This window comes from Onychostoma macrolepis, chromosome 20 (genome assembly GCF_012432095.1).
Source record: "Onychostoma macrolepis isolate SWU-2019 chromosome 20, ASM1243209v1, whole genome shotgun sequence".
NCBI lineage: Eukaryota > Metazoa > Chordata > Actinopteri > Cypriniformes > Cyprinidae > Onychostoma > Onychostoma macrolepis.
In genome coordinates this window covers 26,582,818-26,604,409 of record NC_081174.1, presented here as the reverse complement: position 1 = coordinate 26,604,409, position 21,592 = coordinate 26,582,818, and the positions used below count along the sequence as shown (strand labels likewise).

The 21,592-nt window shown below is 37.1% G+C and overlaps 1 protein-coding gene across 2 annotated transcripts; it reads right to left on the bottom strand.

The window, feature by feature from the left end:
- Positions 1 to 2,928: 2,928 nt before the first annotated feature.
- clic5b (chloride intracellular channel 5b) lies at positions 2,929 to 21,592 on the bottom strand. 2 transcript variants are annotated; one of them, XM_058757081.1, is made up of 6 exons: positions 20,963 to 21,592; positions 7,996 to 8,105; positions 7,503 to 7,628; positions 6,943 to 7,049; positions 5,661 to 5,842; positions 2,929 to 4,910 (listed from the first exon to the last, which is right to left on the bottom strand). In XM_058757081.1, the coding sequence occupies exons 1-6, from the start codon at positions 21,470 to 21,472 to the stop codon at positions 4,746 to 4,748; spliced, it is 1,200 nt and encodes a 399-aa protein (XP_058613064.1). In that variant the 5' UTR covers positions 21,473 to 21,592; the 3' UTR covers positions 2,929 to 4,745. The 2 variants fall into 2 exon arrangements, with proteins under 2 accessions (XP_058613064.1, XP_058613065.1); XM_058757082.1 differs by lacking the exon at positions 20,963 to 21,592 and adding an exon at positions 14,311 to 14,526.

Below are 21,592 nucleotides of genomic sequence, written 5' to 3'. Positions count from 1 at the left end.
CTGATGACGATCTGGATCTTGACCTGGGAGGAGTGCTAGATCCCTTGGGAAGAAGGTGTGGCAGCATCTTCGACTGCTTTAGTGCTTCCATGTACTTCTCAGAAAAAGCCTCCACCGCGACTCCAAAGAGACCTTGTGGGGCGTTGAGGAGCTGCTGCTTCTCTGCATCTCGCATTTCCTTAAGCATCAGCCATAGGTGGCAATGTAGAACCACCAGGCTGCCCATGCTGCGGCCGATTCCCTGGGCGACCTTTTTAGATGCGGCCAGGGCTAGATCAGCTGCTGTGCGCAACTTACGGAACGACTCTGGGTCCGAAGCTTCTTCGTCCAGGGACCTCAGCAGTCGCGTCTGGAATACCTGCAGGACTGCCATCGTGTGGAGGGCAGATGCTGCGTGTCCCACAGAGATATATGCCTTTTCAGCGATGTGAGCTGTGGCTCGACATGACTTAGAAGGCAATGAGGCGGTTTTCCAACCCCGGGACGGAACACGGTGAGCCATGACGGACAATGGTGAGCCGCGACAGCGTCCTCAACGGGAGGCGGTCGTGCGTACCCTTTTTTCTCCGCTCCCTCCACTGTCGTGAGAAGCTGAGTTCCCTGTGCATGGGTTTGGGCTGAGTGAGGGGAGCGCCATGAACGAGTGAGCTCCTCGTGGAGCTCAGGGAAGAAAGGGGCAGGTCTCTGTGGCATGTCTGCTTGGCGGCTCGCGTCGAGAAAAGATCCGTCTATCAAACGTTTAGACGGCTGTTCAGGGGTTGCCCAGTCCAACTCCAGATCCGCTACAGCCTCCGTGAGGATGTTCATCAGTTCTGCATGTGGCGGGCAGAGAAGATGCAGGAGCCGGCGGGCTACCCCTGCGAACAACGGCCAGCCTCGCCCGAAGGATCTTGATTGACAATTCTTCACAGGCTTGGCAATCCGATCCTTCCAGTGCCGCCTCGGCATAGGCACGGCCCAGACACAGTACACAATCGTTGTGTGTATCTGGAAAGTCAGTGGGCCCGCCAAACGTGCGGCAAAGAGACATCTTGTCGGTATCTTGTACTCCGCCGGAACGCAAGAGGGGATAGCTATCTGCGTCGTCCACTCTAGTCGCGTAGGTCAACGGCGAAAAACAGGCTCCAGGTGAAGGAGAAAGATTCTGAGATATTTTGGCGCCCGACATCACTTATATAGCGGCTAAACCAGGCAATCAGGCAAATGCTCGGACGCCATTGGCTATTGCAAAGCAATAGAGTGATTCAATCAGGATTCAACATTTTGAGGAAAAGGAGTTTCTCCATACGTAATGTCGAGAGACCGACTCGATAAGGGAACCAAAGTTTACAGGACTGCGTTCTCTGGAATCCTCCAAGATTTTCAATGTGAGCCGGCGGCAAGCTCCGGCGAGAGCGGCGCAGCGCGTCTTGGATGGTGAGGGCCTCGAGGAGAGTTGAAGTCAGGTCAACTTTATGGTAATGAGCTATGACGTGGTTGGGCGGCAACCAGTCAGAATGTAGAAGTCCTCCGCTTGAGAGGAGCGCAGAGAACGCAGTCCTGTAAACTTTGGTTCCGACCACATTAGTTCCTAAGCATTTTCACGCTAGAATGCTTGTTTTTCAGCAGGAATGCAATTCATTTGCTCAAAACAACACAGATTTGACCAACTGCATTTAGGCTACACTATCACTTTCTTACTTTCACAATTAAACTATTTCATGAGGTTAACTTATACCCTACTTGTGGTCAGTGTACAAGATCAACATCCTTGTTTCCTTTTCGGCAAGCATTCGATCGTCAGAGCGTCAACGAATCTTTCTACAGCGTCATTGGCAGGGCGGCCAGAGCTAATTTTGACGCTCTCGCCGGCGGCGGCGGTGAACGCACAGTTACCGTACAATTATTGTGTGGAAAAGAGCTGCTAAGACATTCCTCACACGATTTCCTTTTGTTTCATGGTAGAAAAAAATATTACTCAGTTTAAATGACATTTTTATTTTTAGATAAATGAATAATAATAATAATAATAATAATTTAAAAAAATGATTCGCAAATTTGAGCATCGACTAGAGACAGTGAGCCACTGTCTCTGTAGGGTCTCCTTCTTGAGGACTTGTGAATCACTTGAGTCTGTACAAACAGATTAGAGTTACAGCCCTGGACCAGAGTGAGACATGTTTGACATTAATGCCGCATTGTATATTATCAGAAACGCTGAATGTGGATGCAGAGATCCAAGGCAGAGAATGTTTAAGAACTAATTACGAACCAGCAAGGCACAAGACCTATAGCATATTTTCTTACTTGTGTGGAAAAATATAGCAGGCTCCATTTATTTTTCTGCACTGTTATTTCTGGATGGCTCCTACTTCGGGTAAATAGTCCCATTCCCTATTGTAAATCTGACGGGCACAGGTCTTCGGAGACATTTGAGGCTCTTTTAAGGAAAAATAGAGACAGGCTTGGATGGCTTTTGGCCATAATGAGAGAGTGGAAGCAAAGGGAGAGCTTTGATCCATGGCCTGAAAGCTCATGTTTAAATCTGTTAGCAGACATCACTCATCTTTGCCCATAGATGAAACGATCAGATCAAAGTCTGTTTCTTTGCATTTAATGGACAGTGAAACCCAGTTTAGATGTCTGTGACATACCATCAGCTAATATAATAGCCCTTTCACCACATTAAGAAAATATATATACCTTTTTCAAATATATATACATGCATATTTATCTTCAAAAATGTATCTAGACAGACAGACAGACAGACAATGACATTCATACATTTTCTGAGTGGCTTAAGTGTCCAAAAACACTCAGAATGATCCAGAAACGTAACCGCACAATTAGCACTCATCATTCAATTACAATAAATATTCATTTCCTTAGAAACGGCTCCATAAAACGGTATCAATTAGCAAAAACGTGTGCGCAGGGAAAAAGAAATAATGCAAGTCAAACTGTGAAAATATTATTTTATTCATAGAGCTTCACTCGGAATAGGCCTCTCTGGCGCCACACTCTCATTTCATATCAAACGCTTTTCCAAACCACACAAGAGCAGGAGCTCCACAAGGACCTATCATGGGCCCTATGATATTCCAGCAGTGCTAAGTGGAGAGGAGGAGACCTGGATGGATGCCCGATCAGATTTCCTTATTCTCCATTTCGGTGGACCGCTGTGTGTCGTGAATCTCCTTTCCATCTTAGCTTGTTCATTTCCCATAAACAGGGTTGTGAATAAATATTTAAGTATGATATATCCAGCATTGATTGATGTTAAACACTTTGAGATAAGCTAAAACGAAATGAGAAGACAAAATGATATGAGTTATGAGGAATAACAGAGGAAAATCTGAACAACTTGTACTTTTACAAGAAAATTACATGATGAGGCAATGAAGAAATGAGAATTTTCTCTAAACCATTTGCGGAAACTCTGCTAGTAGCTTTAAAAGAGCAGGATATTCATGTAGAAATGATCATTAACAGCAATAATATGCTGCATTTGCCACACTGCATTTCTTCTAATGAAGGCACATTAAATTAGCACCTCATTAAATCATTATGTATTTAAAAACGAGTGCTCCTTCGGGGGGGTCCTGCTGCTCACATGAGATCTTTTTATCCATTATACACAAATAATAATAAAAACATAACAGAAAGCAATATTGACAGATATTGTAAAACGATTGGTGATGAAAGTGAATATTTCTTACAGATTTGAAATGCTTAAACAGCTGTCATGTATGAGTGATAGAAAACAATAAGAGAGGTTATGCGGTGCACCGATTCTTGAGTACTGGGATGAAATAGGTTAAACAAAAAAAGTTAAAAGTTTGTAATACCATTTAAAAGTGTGGTTTGTGAAGTTTTTTTATTTTTTATTAAATTGATACTTTTATTCTGCAAGGATACGTTAAATTGATCAAAAGTGTCAGTAAAGACTTACAAAAGTTTTCTATTTCAAATAAATGCTGTTAAATTATTTCCACAATAATATTAATCAGCACTACTGTTTTAACACTGATAATAATAAGTAATATTTGGCAATGTTATAAGATTTCTGAAGGGGCGTGTGACACTGAAGACTGGAAATTTCACTAAAATATATTCAAATGGGTAATGTTTTTTAAATATTACTGTTTTTACTGTATTTTTGATTAAACACTTTAGTGAGCATAAGAGACATTGCAAATTTGTATCAACCTCAGATTTTAAACGGTAATGTATGCGTCAAAATATTATTTGGATTATCATTTGTATATTCATTTTTCAGATTTTTCATAAGTTTAATGTATATTTAAATCTTTGTGAGGAATTAAGTTTTGGGCTGACAGAAGGTGATGATGTGTTCTAGTAAATATTCTAGTGACACAAATCTCTAATTCATTCTGATGCAATTAAAGTTGCGTGACATTTTGTTCCATGCCTCAAGAATCAGTGCATGATATGATAAACAGAATACAACAGGAAGAACAACAGAAAACAGTAATGTTAAGTCTCTTTAAATAGAGATGGAATAGAAAGTCACTTGGGACAATGTTTATATGAGATGAGTGAGAGCTGGTGAATATGAGCTGATATTTTGGATTCATATTTCATAATTGTATCAGAGCACCAGTCCTTATTGATTATCAGGACCCTGGATGAATGAAACTGCTAACTTGTAGTTCGGGATCAACAGCTTTGAATTACATGGAAAACATCTCTTCCCCAAGACATGAGCTCCCCCAAGTCTATCTGTGTTAAATTTGTTCATCTGTTTACTTGGTTAGCCTTTTCGCCACATCCTTATATGCCAATTCGATCTCGTTGTCGGCGGCACAGGTGTTGGTGAACTCTTCTTGTGCATACGCATTGTTCAGGTAACGCCACACGCCTGTCAAATCATTTGGAATGTCGTAGTTCCGATATTTCTTGCCAACGACCTGCAAAAAAGTGGATGGAAAATAGATTAATGAGAACAATTACAATTAAATACAAATGTAACTTAGATTTAAAGATGCCTTTAGTTTGACCTGCACTGCTGTAAGTGGAGGGGACTCAAGTATCAGAGTTTCACAGTTTCCACGAGAAAAATATTAAGCAGTAACTGTTTTCTTTTAAAATAACAAAAATGATTATTGAGCAGCAAATCAGCATATTAGAATCATTTCTGAAGGATCATGTGACAAATTCAGCATGATCAAAATTCATCTTTGCATCACAGGAATAAATTACATTTTAAAATATATTCAAAACAGTAATTTTAAATTGTAATAATATTTCACAAATATTACTGTTTTTACAGTTTCAAATAAATGCAGCTGTGGTGAGAACAAGAGACTTCGAACTGGGAATTCCATTCACTTAACTCTGGGGGACTTCAAAGTCACAGAAATACACAACTACAAAGAGTTGATTTAAAGTTAAAATTGCTTTTCTTAAAAGATCACATGGATTATTATGGTTTGAGGTTTTGCTGGTTAGCAAATTCACCCTAACTACACCATCTGGCAGCAAACTGTACCTTCTCCATTGACTGTCCTCCACGAGTGCAAATTTCTGCCAAAACTGCCATTGAGATGAATGGGAATGCTAACGGATAGCTCTGTCCAGGTATTACAGGCCTCCTTGCTTACCCCCAAACACTGCAGGCCAGCTCTAGTGACTAGTCCCCCCTCAGCGCTTTAGCTCACCTTCACTATGTGGAGCTTTGGCAGCAGGTTGCAGTCTGCCAGAGTCAGATCATTCCCGTCCAGGAACTTGCGGTTGGAGGCCTTCTCCTCCTCCATGCTGTCAGCATCTACCTCATCAGGCAAAGGACTGTTCAGGTACTCGTCCAGCTTCATGAGTGCCTTTGTCAAACCCTTCTGCAGAGCTAACAAAACATCACATATTTCTTAATAACCAGTGTGTTATTGAGTTATCAGTTTTTGCAAACAAACTCTTCATATTATATATATTTTTTACATTTATTTATTTATTTTTTTAATTATTATTATTAATGTTATAATATTAGTACAATATATACATTTAAAATGACAGTGTACACACTCCCATTCAAAAGTTTGGATAAGATTTTTTTTTAAAAGATGTCTCTTGTCACCAAGGCTAAAATTATTTGATCAAAAAAAAAAAAAAGATAATAAAAGTGTAAAAAAAATACTGTGTACACAGTAATACTGTGAAATATTATTACAATTTAAAAAACTTTTCTATTTTAATATATTTTCAAGTGTACTTTATTGATTTCTTATTATCAGTGTTGAAAACAGATTTTTTTTTTTTGTGGAAAAATCTTAATTTTTAAAAATATTTTATTTTTTTTATTTCCCCAACAATATTAAGCAGCACAACTGTCTTTTTTTTTTAGGAATCTCTGATGAATGGAACTTGAAATTTACATCTTTTATTACATTATAAATGTCTTTACTGTGACCTTAGATCAATTTAATGAATCTTAAATCTGAATAAAATAATTATCCTAAAAAAAAACATATTGACCCCAAACCTTTGAAAGGTAGTGTAAATATTAAATATTCTTGTGTATTTATTATTATTATTATTATTATTATTTAAAAAAACATTCACTTCACAACAGACATTTTCTTTGTCTGTACCAAGTTCCATATGTAAGTTGTTTAAATTCTGGCAAAACTGCAAATATTTAAAATATCAGTCATCATAGGTTATCATCGACCACAACAAATTATAATAAATATTTGACATACTTAAAGCATCAGCCAAATATCTATATTGACACATCCCTATTGAAAACCCAACCACTTTTTAAAAAAGTGAGCACAAGTCCAGAAGAGTTCTAATACATTCAGTGCTAAAATATGTAGGATGTTTACAGTACAATGGATTCCATATAGAGTTAACTGAATTTAACTTTGCTCAGTTTCAGTGTACTGACCAAAAAACAATATATCCATTCATTCATTCAATCAGTTTGATCCAGTTTGACATGCATACCTTCATTCGCATCTGGCTTAGTGTTTTTTATGAAAGCGGAGAACTTTGCAAATATGTCATTCCCAGCTGTGTTTGACTCCCTGTGCCTGGCTGCAAGTTTGGGGTACCTTGGACACAAGGAAAGGTACATAGAAAAACATGTGTCCGTATTCTTTACAGTTCTAGTTCACAGTGGTTTAATGTGATGTTTAATACAATATACATTTCAAAACAAGTCTAGAGCTGCGGTTCTTAACGGGTGGGTTTTGATCCAAAAATGAGCTGTAGGCCTGTTCTCATAGGCCATAGACAACAACAAAAATTTAAAATAAATGCTAATAAAATAACTTTGATAGCCTCTTCAGTTCATTTGCATTGTGATGCTAGATATGGCGTTTTTAGTAATAGTACTGTAATAGATTTAAATGTTGTTTACTTTTGTATGCTAAACAATTTTGGTGCTGTGTTTGACCATGATTGATGAAATCTGGTTCCTGAAGCAAAACCAGTTGAGAACCGCAGGTTTAGAGTTTCTATACAGTCACGATTCGTCTCAAGAGTATTTGTAAAAACGAGCTTACTTTGGTGGTGCCAAAACCTCCTCCAGAAACTCCTCGATCTTGTTAATGTCTGTCTTCACCTCACCGTTGAAGGTCAGGAAAGGAGGGTGAGTGCCTGGAGCCAAATTGTGCAAATCAGCTGGTTTCCTAAATAAATAATAATAATATTTTATGAACTTTTTAATTTTATTACTCAACCATCCCAGCATTGCATTGCATAAAAATGTAGACATTCGAATAATTTTAAAATAGATTAGATTATTTTTCCAAAGGATAAAATTCTAAACTATATTTTCCTGCTTTGACCTTTGACAGGGAAAATGGATTATATTTTAATAATATAATATTAATGTTTAATAACTCACTGGATATGACATTTTGTAGGGTTTTCCATCTTAATATCCAATGGAAATGTCATTTAATAACGTGAAGACGTGGCATTTGTGACTGACATTCATATAATATGATTATTCATGTTCCATGTAATTTGATCTCAGATTAGAGAACTTCTCACCTCTTCAGGTCAACAGTGGTGACGTTGAAGACCACACCTTTGAGCCAGAGGATCATGAAGAGGCGTTGGGAGAATGGACAGTTTCCAATGCTCTCGCCATCACAACCAGCCTACAAACACAAAGACACATCTTTACATATACATCACCTCCAGGGATCAGTAAGTCTTCATTTATCTTATTGCCAATAACATGAGCCAAAGATGTGGTGGAGACCAGTTCTCATGTTCTAGAGAGACTGGATTGAGAATGATAAAGTGTCATAGCGCCCCCTGCTGCTGCTGCTTTAATGATTGTGAAGGAGTGGATTGCACTCCCTTGATTGTGACAAAAACGCATTCTCTAAGGCACTGAGAGCCGTAGAGTCAAAAGTGCATTTGTGGCATTGAGAGCCATAGAAGCCAGATAGGGCATTTGTGTGAAGGTATATGAAATACCGGGAGAATGTAAGACGCTAGAAGGGGGGTTCTAGTCGTAAATCGCTCCACCAACTCTCAATTCCTACCATTACAGACAGGGGCGCATCCCGAGTTTTAGCGAATAGGTCAGGTCAGTGGTAAGGGAAAAGAGTAACCAAAAGTAGTGTTAAAATAATAATTGTTGTAATATGAATACTCTTATCCATATCTATAATTTAGGGCAAGGATTGATTGATCTGGGATGCATCCGGGACAACCCCAAAAGAGCTAAAATTTTGTTTTTATGAGCCTAATTGGATTGGACCAGTATATGGAAATTCTGAAATATACTTTGCAGTTTCATGATGCAGAAGTCAAGTGCTATTGGTAAGATTGCCGCCTCAATCTCTTGCTGCTATCATCCCTTTTGGTTTTCAACTGTGCTAGAAATATTACTGACAAATTTGGTAACTTGCTTAGTCCTGATAGAAATAATTAAACTGAAGAGAGTAAATGCTCTGAAGCTCTGACCTTAAAGATATTCTCTGAATTCGTTGAAAGAATGGTCAGTCTGGGCTTTGATTTTGATTGGAAAGTTAAAACAAAAACTTGATTGGCTGCAAAGAAAGAACCAGAAAGATACAAATTTCTGAATGCATGTGCCTATTTTCAGATGTGTAAAGTGGCTATTTGTTAAAAATAATCCCAGAAGTAACTGATTGATAATTTAATTTGATTATTTGTGCATAGAAGGTTTAAATGACAAAGAATTATATAAATCTGTTCTAGTCCCTATATAGTTGTTGCAAGCCCTGACAAGGCATATTGAACAGAATTCTGGGTTGGTGAAAAGACTGTGCAGGCACAAAAATTGGTAGTAGCATTTTGGAAAAACTTAGAAACTTATGTTTTGCTTTAGAAGATAAGACTGTGTTTGACTGCAGTAAAACAGTTATTTATTTATTTATTTTTTATCTCATGCTGGCCTCCACCATGACTCTGGTTTAAGCTGTAAAAGTAACAGAGATATGTTCTGAGAGAAAATTCGTAATTTCTATATTTACTGATTACTGGTTTGGGCAAAAGAGTAATTTTACTGTAGGATTGCAAAGATTTTGCCACTCAGCATCATAGCCAAATGCCAATTTCCAGTGAAAAATGATTGTTTGGATATGAGCTGATAATGTTGTAAACAAGTAACATAAACAGGGGTTTTAAAGTTCATTTGAAGAAAGCACAGCTAGTAACAAATCTGGGTCAGATAACCCCTGACAGATTTAAAACCATTGTTGAAATTCCAAAGCCATGGCCAGAACTAAGTGAATGGCTAAGTACAAGTTGACGTAAATGTACTGACAAGGACTGCAAAAGAACTAACGTTATGAAACCTTTGAATAAAATAAAAAGACAAAAATAAAGATGTTTATTTGAAAATGCATGTAATTTCTGACAAGTTTTAAGCTGGGCTAGTGTAAAACGATAGTACGATGAAAATATGTTAAAATTTTACAAAAATGGATTGCTACCGGTCCTGAATCCCTCAGAGTTCTCTCTCTCATTCAAAGTCAGCTAAATGCTGTTATCTGAGCCTGTGTCATAAGTGATAACAAGCTATTTATAGTAAAGCACAGTGTTTCAGACAAATCATAGATGCTCAGATGTTAAAGGACATGTTCAAAAATTCTACATTTCAGATTTCAGGCAATTGGTAGTTAAAAGTTTCAACTGCCCAATGCATTTAAAAAATAAGAGATTGTAAAAATAATGAATAACAATATAGGAGCTATTGTTGAAGAAGCATGAGGTCTTTAAATCATAATACAGTCCCTGAGCTATAGAAGCAATGATTTTGAATAGTTAAACAGTTGTATTGCTGCTTGTTCTATGACCAGAAAATTATCTGTCTTATTTTTAGTCTCCAACATCATACAGGGCCCAATGGCTCCGGCTACAGAAGTAGCAGAACATTACACTGAATGGATGGGTAATCAGGCAAACAGGCAAACATCTTTGAGACTAGATAAGAGACTGGGTGAAAATGACAGGAAAATGTTAAGTTTAAATCCTTCCGACTTAACACCGAAAGCAAACCTTGAATATGAGCTGTTTCGATATTCATGTGTCTAGTTTGTGCGTGAGGATGACTACTCTATATTTTGGGGAACAATTCTGTTCCTGTTTTGTGTATATTGTGTGGCTAACCTCTGGAATAAGTGTTTTATCATTACAGATGGGTTAAGTGAAATGGCAAACTCGAAGTCGATCATTTTGAGGGAATCTAACGAAAAGAGAATACAGAACATGGGACGAGTTTTAACTGGACTGGTCATCCAGCTCTGTCTGCTATGGGTAATAATGACTTCTTTTGTCCTTTATAATGCTGATTTGAATCACTCTCTGGATTAATATGTTTATGAGTGTTTATATGATTTGGATTTGTGAAATTGAAGATTGCCGTCCATAATGGGTTAAAACCCCATGTCTAAATTCAACTGAGGGTCTAAATTTAAACAAGTTAACGCTTTGTTATTCAAATGGTAAAGGTAAATATTTTAGACTTGACGGCAGAGAAACACATTGGCTAAGTCACTGACCAAATTATCCAGAGAGAGAACCCTCACACACAAAAAAAGGCTGGTGGGAAAACTAAGGAGTGAATACAGTTTAGGTAATATGGGTTAAAGGCAAAAAGCTGCTATAAGACTGTCTGTGTGTATCCTCGAGGTCTGAGTAGTGTAATAGTTTGGTTTATGTAGAACAGAGATAAGTTAACAAAATCTTTTGGATCTGCTGGCTAACCAGTTGATGGAGAAATACAGTGACAGGTAGTTATAATGAAATGAAATATAGTAGCTAAAATTAATGTTATGAACAACAAAATTGTAATAGGATCTATGGAACTGTTTATTAACGCCTGTCAAGTCAAATCAAATTAACATTTTGTTTTGAACCCCAACACGGTTTCAAATGGGGGAATGAATGAGTGGAGTTACAATCTCTCTTCTTGCACTATATAATGGATTGGAAAAAATAGTTTTTGTAAAACCAGTGTATTTATCCTAGTATTTAGGTTATAGACAATGTCTGTATTTGGTATCTGTGAGGTGACTGAGGGTCTGACCCATGTCAGGAATGCAATAACGGTGTTTATTCATTTAGGCCGGCTTCCAGAGAATATGTTGTTTTCTTGTTATCAGTTCATTTTCTGATATGACCAAATTAACCAAAAGCCATCACAGCTGTATAAGACATGTAAAAACAAACAAGGCAAATTTCTATCTAAAGGGTCATAACAATTAATTACTTATTGTGCACACGGTTTTTCTTTCATGATGTATAAATAATTTGTTAAATCTGGTGAATATGAATATGCAATTTTAGTTTTAAGGCTAAGACATATATGGTTACACTTACATTTAAGCATTTGGCAGACACCTTAATCAAAAGTGACTGACATTGCATTTAAGGTATACATTTATGTTTTATCAGTTCTTGCTTTCCCTGGGAATCGAACCCATAACCTTAGCATTGCTAGTGCCATGCTCTACTCCTGATATATGAAATGAACTATTTCCCTATTGATTCCATAATTTCATGAAGTGAATGCCTTAAAAGGATAGTTCACCCAAAAATGTAAATTCTGTCATCATTACTCACTCTCAAGTTGTCACAAACCTGTATGAGTTTCTTTCTTCTGTTGAGCACAAAAGATATTTTGAAGAATGTGCATAACCAAACAATTGATGGCCATTGACTTCCATAGTATGTAAAAAAAAAAATACTATGGAAGTAAATGGCTACTGTCAGCTGTATGGAGGAAATTCATACAGGTATGGAACTACATCAGGGTGATGAAAATAAAATAAATTTTCATTTTCGTTTTTGAACTATCCCTTTAATTAAGTTATGTCAGGAACATAAAACATAATTTACAGTAGGCAAAACTTTAGCTTCAAAAAACTTATCTTAATGTATTATTTTTGTTTAACACACTTTTTTTTTTTCACAATAAATTTGAATAAAATAATACATTTTTAGTTCATAATCATATTCTGATCAATAATTATCAGACCACTGCAGTACCGCCATTGACCACCTAGAGGGCGCCGTCTCTCTTTTGATATACCCTGCTTTAGACTGGACATCACTAAACTGGGACAAGCAGCAAGAACAAATGTGCCTATGCTCATTTTAAAATCTTAATTGAAATGCATAATCTTCATTTACTCAAGAATTAGTATTACACATTACACAGTTGCACTACTTTAACTCATTTAGTGATAAACACTTATGTTCCTCATTATAGAGAGTACAAATGACCCCGGTTAACAGTGAGTGACAATGCTAATCACATTCACACTGCTACTGTACGTTTCAGCAGTGGAGGAGATCAGGTGTCCCAAAACAGCAGCACCACTATCACGAGACCATATAGCTTACACTGTGATATAATACCCCGCACAATATGAATTATGCACACTTCATTCATTAACTGCAGGCCTGGTTGTAAGAAGAACACAAGTAGTGTGCTGTGAAATATATACTAGGTATACAGTGTCCAATAGTGAAAATACTTCTATTTTGAATTTTTTTCTACTTTAACACAGTTTGTTTTCATTGCACGGTTCAGAAGGAATCATGGGAGAAAATACATTGTATAACAGTCAGATAAATGAGGCAGATGGTATGTGTAAGGTCAGGGCACATCCATTTCCACTCATCTGTCCGTTCTGGCAAATTCAGAACAGAGACAGAACTGGATGCAGAACAATGAGCTGCTACGATCTAGAAAGCGCAGGACAATAGGCCGTTTGCTATAGGACCGGTTGCTCTGTTGGATGGCAGTTCAGGGCTGTAAACAGACCGGGGTGTGACTGGCTGACAATGCCTTGTGTACAGGATTAATATTGTTAAATAGAAAGATTAGTGCATGGAAGAGGATTTGTTTGTTTCTAACATTTATTTTTTTAATTAAGTTGCTTTAGCATGGCTGCCATTGAAACATGACACGCATCCACATTAATCATATAATCATAATTGCAGCACACAGTAATGCATTGCAGTGTATGTGTAAGTTTGCTTTCTCATAGGAAAGACTCTTCATACATTGCTGCCATTTTACAATAATATTCAGATCCAATAAGCTTGTTGCATTGTTTGTATTGATAGATAATACTTTTAAAAACTGTATTTATTTTGCATTTGTGTTTGATGAAAAATGTTGTAGTTTAGTAATGGTAGCAGATCTTGCATCAACCTGATAGTATGCACAATATATATATATATGTATATATATATATATATATATATATATATATATATATATATATATATATATATATATATATATATATATTCATTTATTGGTATCAGTACTTAATATTGTGAATGCACATTTTCTTAAAGTTAACTTAAATCTTAAAACACTAATAATTGCAATATCAATATCCAAATATTGAATATCCATTTTGTACATTACAGTACTGTACACTTTTAGCATTTAAAATTAGTATAAAATATATATTTTTAAATTTCAAGTTTCATTTAGACAAAATGCTTTGATTTTCAGCCATTTTATATTTGTTTTTATATTCATTTTTATATTTTTTTATATAAATGTAATTACTTAATCTTATAGGTTTGGGTCGGAGTTTTAAGATCTATGCATTTCTAACAAAAACATCAGAATGAGAATTACTGAGGGAATATTATTTTAACACCACCTTTATACATAACCGAAAATCTATAAACCAGTGTGCAAGAACTACTGGCAATCATACATTACTCGACTTACAACCTGGTCATGACCTTAGTCAAATATGCACACGTTACTCTAGAACAATTATTGAGTTACACTGACTTTAAAAAGAGCCTCATAATGCCATAAAGCTCACGCTAATGCTAGATTTCTCTCCTTACCTTGACAAACAACTCAATATCAGGTTCTTGACCGTCTCCCATTGTAGACATTTTCTTTGATTCAGGTATCTCTCCTGATCTGTCACCTACATCCTCTCAGCAGTATTTTGCAGATATTTTGGGTTAAATGTCAGCGTTCAGCCACACGCTCTCTTAGATTCTGTTTGTTCTGCTCTTGACAGGCAGCCAATGGCACCAGGTGTCGTAATGTCAGCTCGAGCCCAGATGAAAGGTGAATCTAGCTCTCTCCCAAACACGGGTGATGTGAAAGAGAGGGGATAGGTGAGAGGCTTTAGTTGGGGCGGGGCTTACTTTGCCCCGCCCCTGCCACAAATAGCTCTGATGAGCTTGAGTGACAGATGAGAATAAATTAAAACTGTAACTGTGATGTTGAAAGATGACATTGAAACCATCTATGAAGTTTCATGTTTTAAAATAGGCACTTGATTATATATATACTGCACGTAAAATTTCATATCAAAAAGATTGTTTAGAGTCTCTGCCACTAAACTCTTGCACCACCTTGTCCATGTGTAACTATGTGACATGTTCATGGCCCAGAAACTCTGAGTAGAGGAATGAGCCGCATGCAATTTTAATGCGGTCCAAGTCACAGGCAGCACGCTGGCAGGCAACAGCAGGTTATATTTGATCATCTTGTGGAGCCCAGGAGAATAAGATTCCCTGTTAAATATTTTATGAGCTGGCTTTGGTTTATAGCGTGAATTTGCGTTCAAAGTTTTCGGACGTGACTGATATGAACCTGTGAAATGAAGATCACTCATTTGGCTTCCCAAAATAGAGCTGACTATCCTAGATATGAGTGAAAATTATATGTCAATACTCAACAAGTAAACCACTATTACTGTGTGTGGTCCATTTCTGTAGCTTCAGACTGCGGTTTTACTTTTACATGTGCAGAGCATTATAACGCAGCTTGTCTCCAATATTGTAAGCACCTGTGGGATAAATATATTGCCAAATTATAAAATAAAATTGTAGTGCTGCATTGGACTATATATTTAATGTGGGAAAAACATTGAATGCACATTTATTAACTGCATCTTGTAATCAAATATAGGTGATCTAACTATCAGGTTATTTGAGGTGAATATTAACTTTAAGTATACTGTAAGTTTCTCTGAATAAATGAATTGGTGAGAAACTGTGGTTAACAGGGGCGCCGTAAGGGGGGAGAAAGTTAGGACGATTCTACGGGCCCAACGATAGGGGGGCGTGGAAACGGGGAAACGTGATTTCTACCAAGGGGAACGCTAGAGCCTTGCATTTCAGCCCGGGCCTGACAGCCCCGACTTTGATCGGGCCAATTTTCACGTCATAGTTCAGACGCGGGCCAGACCTTGGGCCTGTTTTAGGCTTCTCCTTATTTTTATATTTTAGACATCCATCAATTAGTGATGAAAAAAATTGCCGTGCTAGTGGAAACAACACGAGACCGTGCCGCGACTGTGAAGAGCGGCTCGACGGTGTTTAGAGTCCCGCAGCAGCAGAGAGAGCGTCGTCAGCGCAGATGAAGAGTTCTGCGTTCAAATACACGCAATATGCTGAAGCTTGCCGCAAAGCCCCAGCAAAAGTAATTACCATGAATGTGTCCAGAGGAAATAGTAAGGAGATATTTGAATTATTTACTAATAAATTTGTGTTTTCTGTGTCAGTGTCGCAAAGATGAAGATGATGATCTGACTCACCGTCTCCTCATTAGACGCGCCTTTAGAGAGAAGTGCATCTTCACGGATTATAATGAGAGTTTTTGTTATCAATTTGATTTATTTCGTTAAGTAGTAATTGAGTAGTAATCAAAACTGAACTATTTAAATAGCTGAAACAGTATTATAATCTGATTTGGAAGAAGGGGAAAAAGAGACGGGCTCGGTACTTCTGTTAAACTGTCGGACACGTGCCGGGCTAGGGCCTGAGCATCTCGGCTAGGGCCTAAATTTGAGGCCCGTGCAGGGCTCTACAAGGAATGCGATCACGATTTCTACCGAGGGGGGTTCTACCGGAACATGATCTGTACTGAGGGGGGTCTGAGGATCTGTACAGTACAAAGTATACAGGTGCTGGTCATATAATTAGAATATCATCAAAAAGTTGATTTATTTCACTAATTCCATTCAAAAAGTGAAACTTGTATATTATATTCATTACACACAGACTGATATATTTCAAATGTTTATTTCTTTTAATTTTGATGATTAGAGCTTACAGCTCATGAAAGTCAAAAATCAGTATCTCAAAATATTAGAATATTTACATTTGAGTTTGAATAAATGACCATCCCTACAGTATAAATTCTGGGTATCTCTTGTTCTTTGAAACCACAATAATGGGGAAGACTGCTGACTTGGCAATGATCCAGAAGACGAACATTGACACCTCCACAAAGAGGGTAAGTCACAGAAGGTCATTACTGAAAGGTGTGGCTGTTTACAGAGTGCTGTATCAAAGCATATTAAATGCAAAGTTGACTGGAAGGAAGAATTTGGGTAGGAAAAGGTGCACAAGCAACAGGGATGACCGCAAGCTTGAGAATACAGTCAAGCAAAGCCGATTCAAACACTTGGGAGAGCTTCACAAGGAGAGAACTGAAGCTGGAGTCAGTGCATCAAGAGTCACCACGCTCAGACGCCTTCAGGAAAAGGGCTACCAAGCCACTTCTGAACCAGAGACAACGCCAGAAGCATCTTAACTGGGCTGTGGAGAAAAGAACTGGACTGTTGCTCAGTGGTCCAAAGTCCTCTTTTCAGATGAAAGTAAATTTTACATTTCATTTGGAAATCAAGGTCCCAGAGTCTGAAGGAAGAGTGGAGAGGCACAGAATCCATGTTGCTTGAAGTCCAGTGTGAAGTTTCCACAGTCAGTGATGATTTGGGCTGCCATGTCATCTGCTGGTGTTGGTCCACTGTGTTTTCTGATGTCCACAGTCAACGCAGCCATCTACCAGGAAATTTTAGAGCACTTCATGCTTCCTTCTGTTGACAAGCTTTATGGAGATGCTGATTTCATTTTCCAGCAGGACTTGGCACCTGCCCACACTGCCAAAGGTACCAAAAGCTGGTTCAATGACCATAGTGTTACTGTGCTTGATTGGCCAGCAAACTCGCTTGACCTGAACCCCATAGAGAATCTATGGGTATTGTCAAGAGGAAGATGAGAGACACCAGACCCAACAATGCAGATGAGCTGAAGGCCACTATCAGAGCAACCTGGGCTCATAACACCTGAGCAGTGCCACAGACTGATCGACTCCATGCCACGCCGCATTGCTGCAGTAATTCAGGCAAAAGGAGCCCCAACTAAGTATTGAGTGCTGTACATGCTCATACTTTTCATTTTCATACTTTTCAGTTGGCCAAGATTTCTAAAAATCCTTTCTTTGTATTGGTCTTAAGTAATATTCTAATATTTTGAGATACTGATTTTTGACTTTCATGAGATGTAAGCTCTAATCATCAAAATTAAAAGAAATAAACATTTGAAATATATCAGTCTGTGTGTAATGAATGAATATAATATACAAGTTTCACTTTTTGAATGGAATTAGTGAAATAAATCAACTTTTTGATGATATTCTAATTATATGACCAGCACCTGTACACAAACATACTTATACGCATGTCAAAAGCTCTTCAAAGCGACAAAAACACAATTTATTTGAACTATAATTACAAACGAAAAAGGGAAATATAAAAATCAAAAACTTACTCAAAATATAAATAAAAACTATGATATTATCTAAATTAGGGATCCTCAGATTCACTTTCCTGTTTAGCTCCAACCCTGATCAAACTCACCAACCTGTGATTTTCTAGTGATCCTGAAGACATTGACATTGTTAAACTCTGCAGGAAAGTGGATCTCGCAAGACAGATTTGAGGATCCCTGATCTAAAATAACACCGGAAACAACATGCTACAGCTGTATCTATAAATATAATGACCACATTACATGGTGCCATTTATTAAAAGGTTTCTGAAAAAGGTCTGTCCTAAATCTCATTTTATGCTTTTACATTTTATTAAGAACCGTAGTATTAAAGATGTTGAGCATGAATTGAATTTGTAACTTAATTAACATCATCATACTCCAGGAAATGTATTTATGTGCTACAAGTGGATGCATTAGCATTTATCACAACAGGCTGAACAGCCTCCTCTACTGGTAAAATAACAATATTAACACTACAAGAATCAGTTGGCAAGTGGCATATCATTTTATTTTAATCTGTCTAAAATTGTTTCAACTTTGTCTGAATAACTAATAAATTAATAAATTGTTAAAGATAATTAATAATGAATAAATTGTTGTGAATTTAACCTGATGCAGACAAGAATACACAGGCTTTCCATACTATAAATCTCAAATAAAATATCTTATTTTTTGACGTAAAAGCATATTCATTTACAACTGGGAAAGGAGATTTTCTCATTGATTCAAGCAGCCTGACCGCTGGTTACATCACTGACGATGTGTCCGAGTGCATCAGAAGATCACCTTTCACCAGATGAGTTGGAATAGGAGTTAGATAATGGCACTGGATTGTACTCCAACTAAACATTCTCAGTAACAGATGAGTCTCAAACTCTTTTTCTTTTTCTTTTCATGGCTCAGTTCCCAACAGGTTAAATGTAATCTCTGCAGTGAATAATTAACTTCTGCATCGTGCACATTTGACCGGGTGTTTTGGCTGAGCTTAAGTGCTTAAACTGTTTAAAATATGTATTTTAAATGTTCAAGGTCACACTTGAGGAATATTTTACAGCCTGATGTTCTTCTGATCAATGTAGCAATTGTGTGGGAGGATCTGATTACCTCTATCTGATTATAACATTGCTGATACTGCTTGACATCTAAGAGCCAGAAATGCCCACTAATGTCAAACCAGAATCTTTTTTGACCCTGAATAAATAGATTTTAATTTTAAATATATATATTTTAAATACTTTTTTTTTTTTTTAAGAGTTAAAACTGTTGCATACTCTAAATGTAAGTAAATGTGCATTTTAAAATGTCAATATTGAATCTAATCAGTAACCACCAACATCTGTAACATTTGGTGGCTGTGTAAACTTCGATCATAATCGTCTGCCTTTATGCGTAGCCAATAAGATTAAATTCTTAACCAAGGCCAACATTTACTTGACAAATGCAGTTATGGATTTTTGTTTGAAATCATTTTTGTGAGTTCTCTTGTAGGTTTGGTAATAAAAGCAGCCTTGCGTTGTGCTGCTCAACAACAACTTATACTACTTCATTCCTGCTTTTTTATGACTATATGTGGTCATAAAGTAGTTATGTAATGTTTGAATTGTTCTGAAGGTTTAATAAGAGCAAAATGTTTATCACGCCCCATGGTGTATCTATGTCAGTGCATCGCATTTTTTATTTATGAATCAATAAAATGCCATTGTTAGTTTGACACATTTGTCATGGAATGTGATATAAACTTGAGTCTGAAAAAGTCTCAATTCCACAATCACAGTTGCTCAGTCTGTGATCATGTACTCAGACTAAAGTGTTCCACTATCAAAAGCAAAGAGTAGCCATGAGTTGATTTACTCGGGTCAGGACTTCACCCTTGTTTCCATGACTGTAAGGATCCCCAAGTTAATGATTGTTCACTTTGCCTGTCACAGTGAACCTTCCAAAGGAAACGCAATCAGTTCAGGATGTCTAATTCTGACATACAGACTGTGAGCAAGCACACAAACTTTTGAAAACCATATTGAAGTTAATGATCAAGAGGAAAATGTTACCTGAATGAATCATATCAATCTTTTTTTGTCCATTTTAGGTCATTGTGCTTAACATCGATTTTTCAGTTGAATCATTAACTACCTGCTACCTTAACCTTTCTGGGATATTTACATCCATTCTCTTCATTCAAACTTTTTTTTTTTTTTTTTTTTTGTATTCTTGAATGTCAAAACAATCTTTCATTTACATAAAACAGAATGAATTCATAATGCCAAAAATAACTAGCCACTGCTATGGGCTGAGTTTGTGCAGGGTTTCCCAAATAAGGTTTTGATTGAAACGCCAATGCCAAATAAATTAAAAATAAATAAATAAATAATAATAATATCAATTAGATTTTAACAAAATTTGTTGTTGTTATTATTTAAAATAATTATGATGATTATAATTTGTCATTTTTAATTCTAAACTGTCTTAAAAATAATTACAAATTAAAAAATACAATTGTTTTAATTGTTAATATTTTAATATCAAATTAATAAAGTTAAATTAAATCAAATTAAATGTTAAATTTTTTTATATAAATATATACATTTTATTTAATTTGGCATAAAAAGAGAAACAAATTGTTTGGTTTTTAACACCTGATTTAACATGCTGAAATTAAATAACATTTGAGTATACTTCAGGGAAAATAGGGGTTCAGTGTTAAAAAAGAAACTGGGCGTGTGAACAAAGGTTTAACAATTCATTTTCAGGTTGTCTTCACAATTGTCTTCAAGGACCAAAGGTGGGCAGAAATATGAATGCTGTGACAAACCACACCCAACTGACCTTCAGACTCGCGTAATGCCAACTTTAAAGCCTTCTTTCTTTACTTAAAATAAAAAGTTCAGGTTATTTTATGCAGATGTCATAAACCCACAGCCCTTACCTTGACAAAAAGCGCAATATTAGGCTGATTCGGGTCGAGAACTGCAGCTGGCTCTTCCACGGCGCTGTTCTCCACATCCTTCAGGCTGTAGTCAACTACCTCCTCAGGTTCTGGAGATCCGTCTTCTGGGAGACTGTAAGCCATGAGCAGGTCATCGTGGACCAATGAGGGCTGGTCATCACATGGGTCTACAGTTTCCTCAAAAGATGAAGATCCGTAAACATCTCCATTCGGGAGAGAGGCCACCATGATCTCGCTTTCGAGCTGTTCGCCTGATTCACTGGGGGATGAAGGCTGTTCTTCTTCCTCTTGAGATGTTCCTCTCGTATCCATATAGTCTGGAGACGGCTGATTGATCGTGCTGTACAGCGGTTCCTCTAGAATTTCCTTACTCGTGCCTTGATTCTCATATTTCGGCTCTGGGTTCTTGTTCTCATACGGCTTCTCATATATGTTTTCGTTAGTCTCTTCTATTTGTTCATATATGTTTTCTTGGAGGTTTGTGGCCATGATTAAAGCTCTTCCAGGACTGTGGAGAATTGCGAGGACGTCTGGAGAAGTTGGAAAGTCGAGCCTCAGCCCTCACCTGTTGCAGCGGAAGATGACAGGTCACTTATAAATGAACTTTGC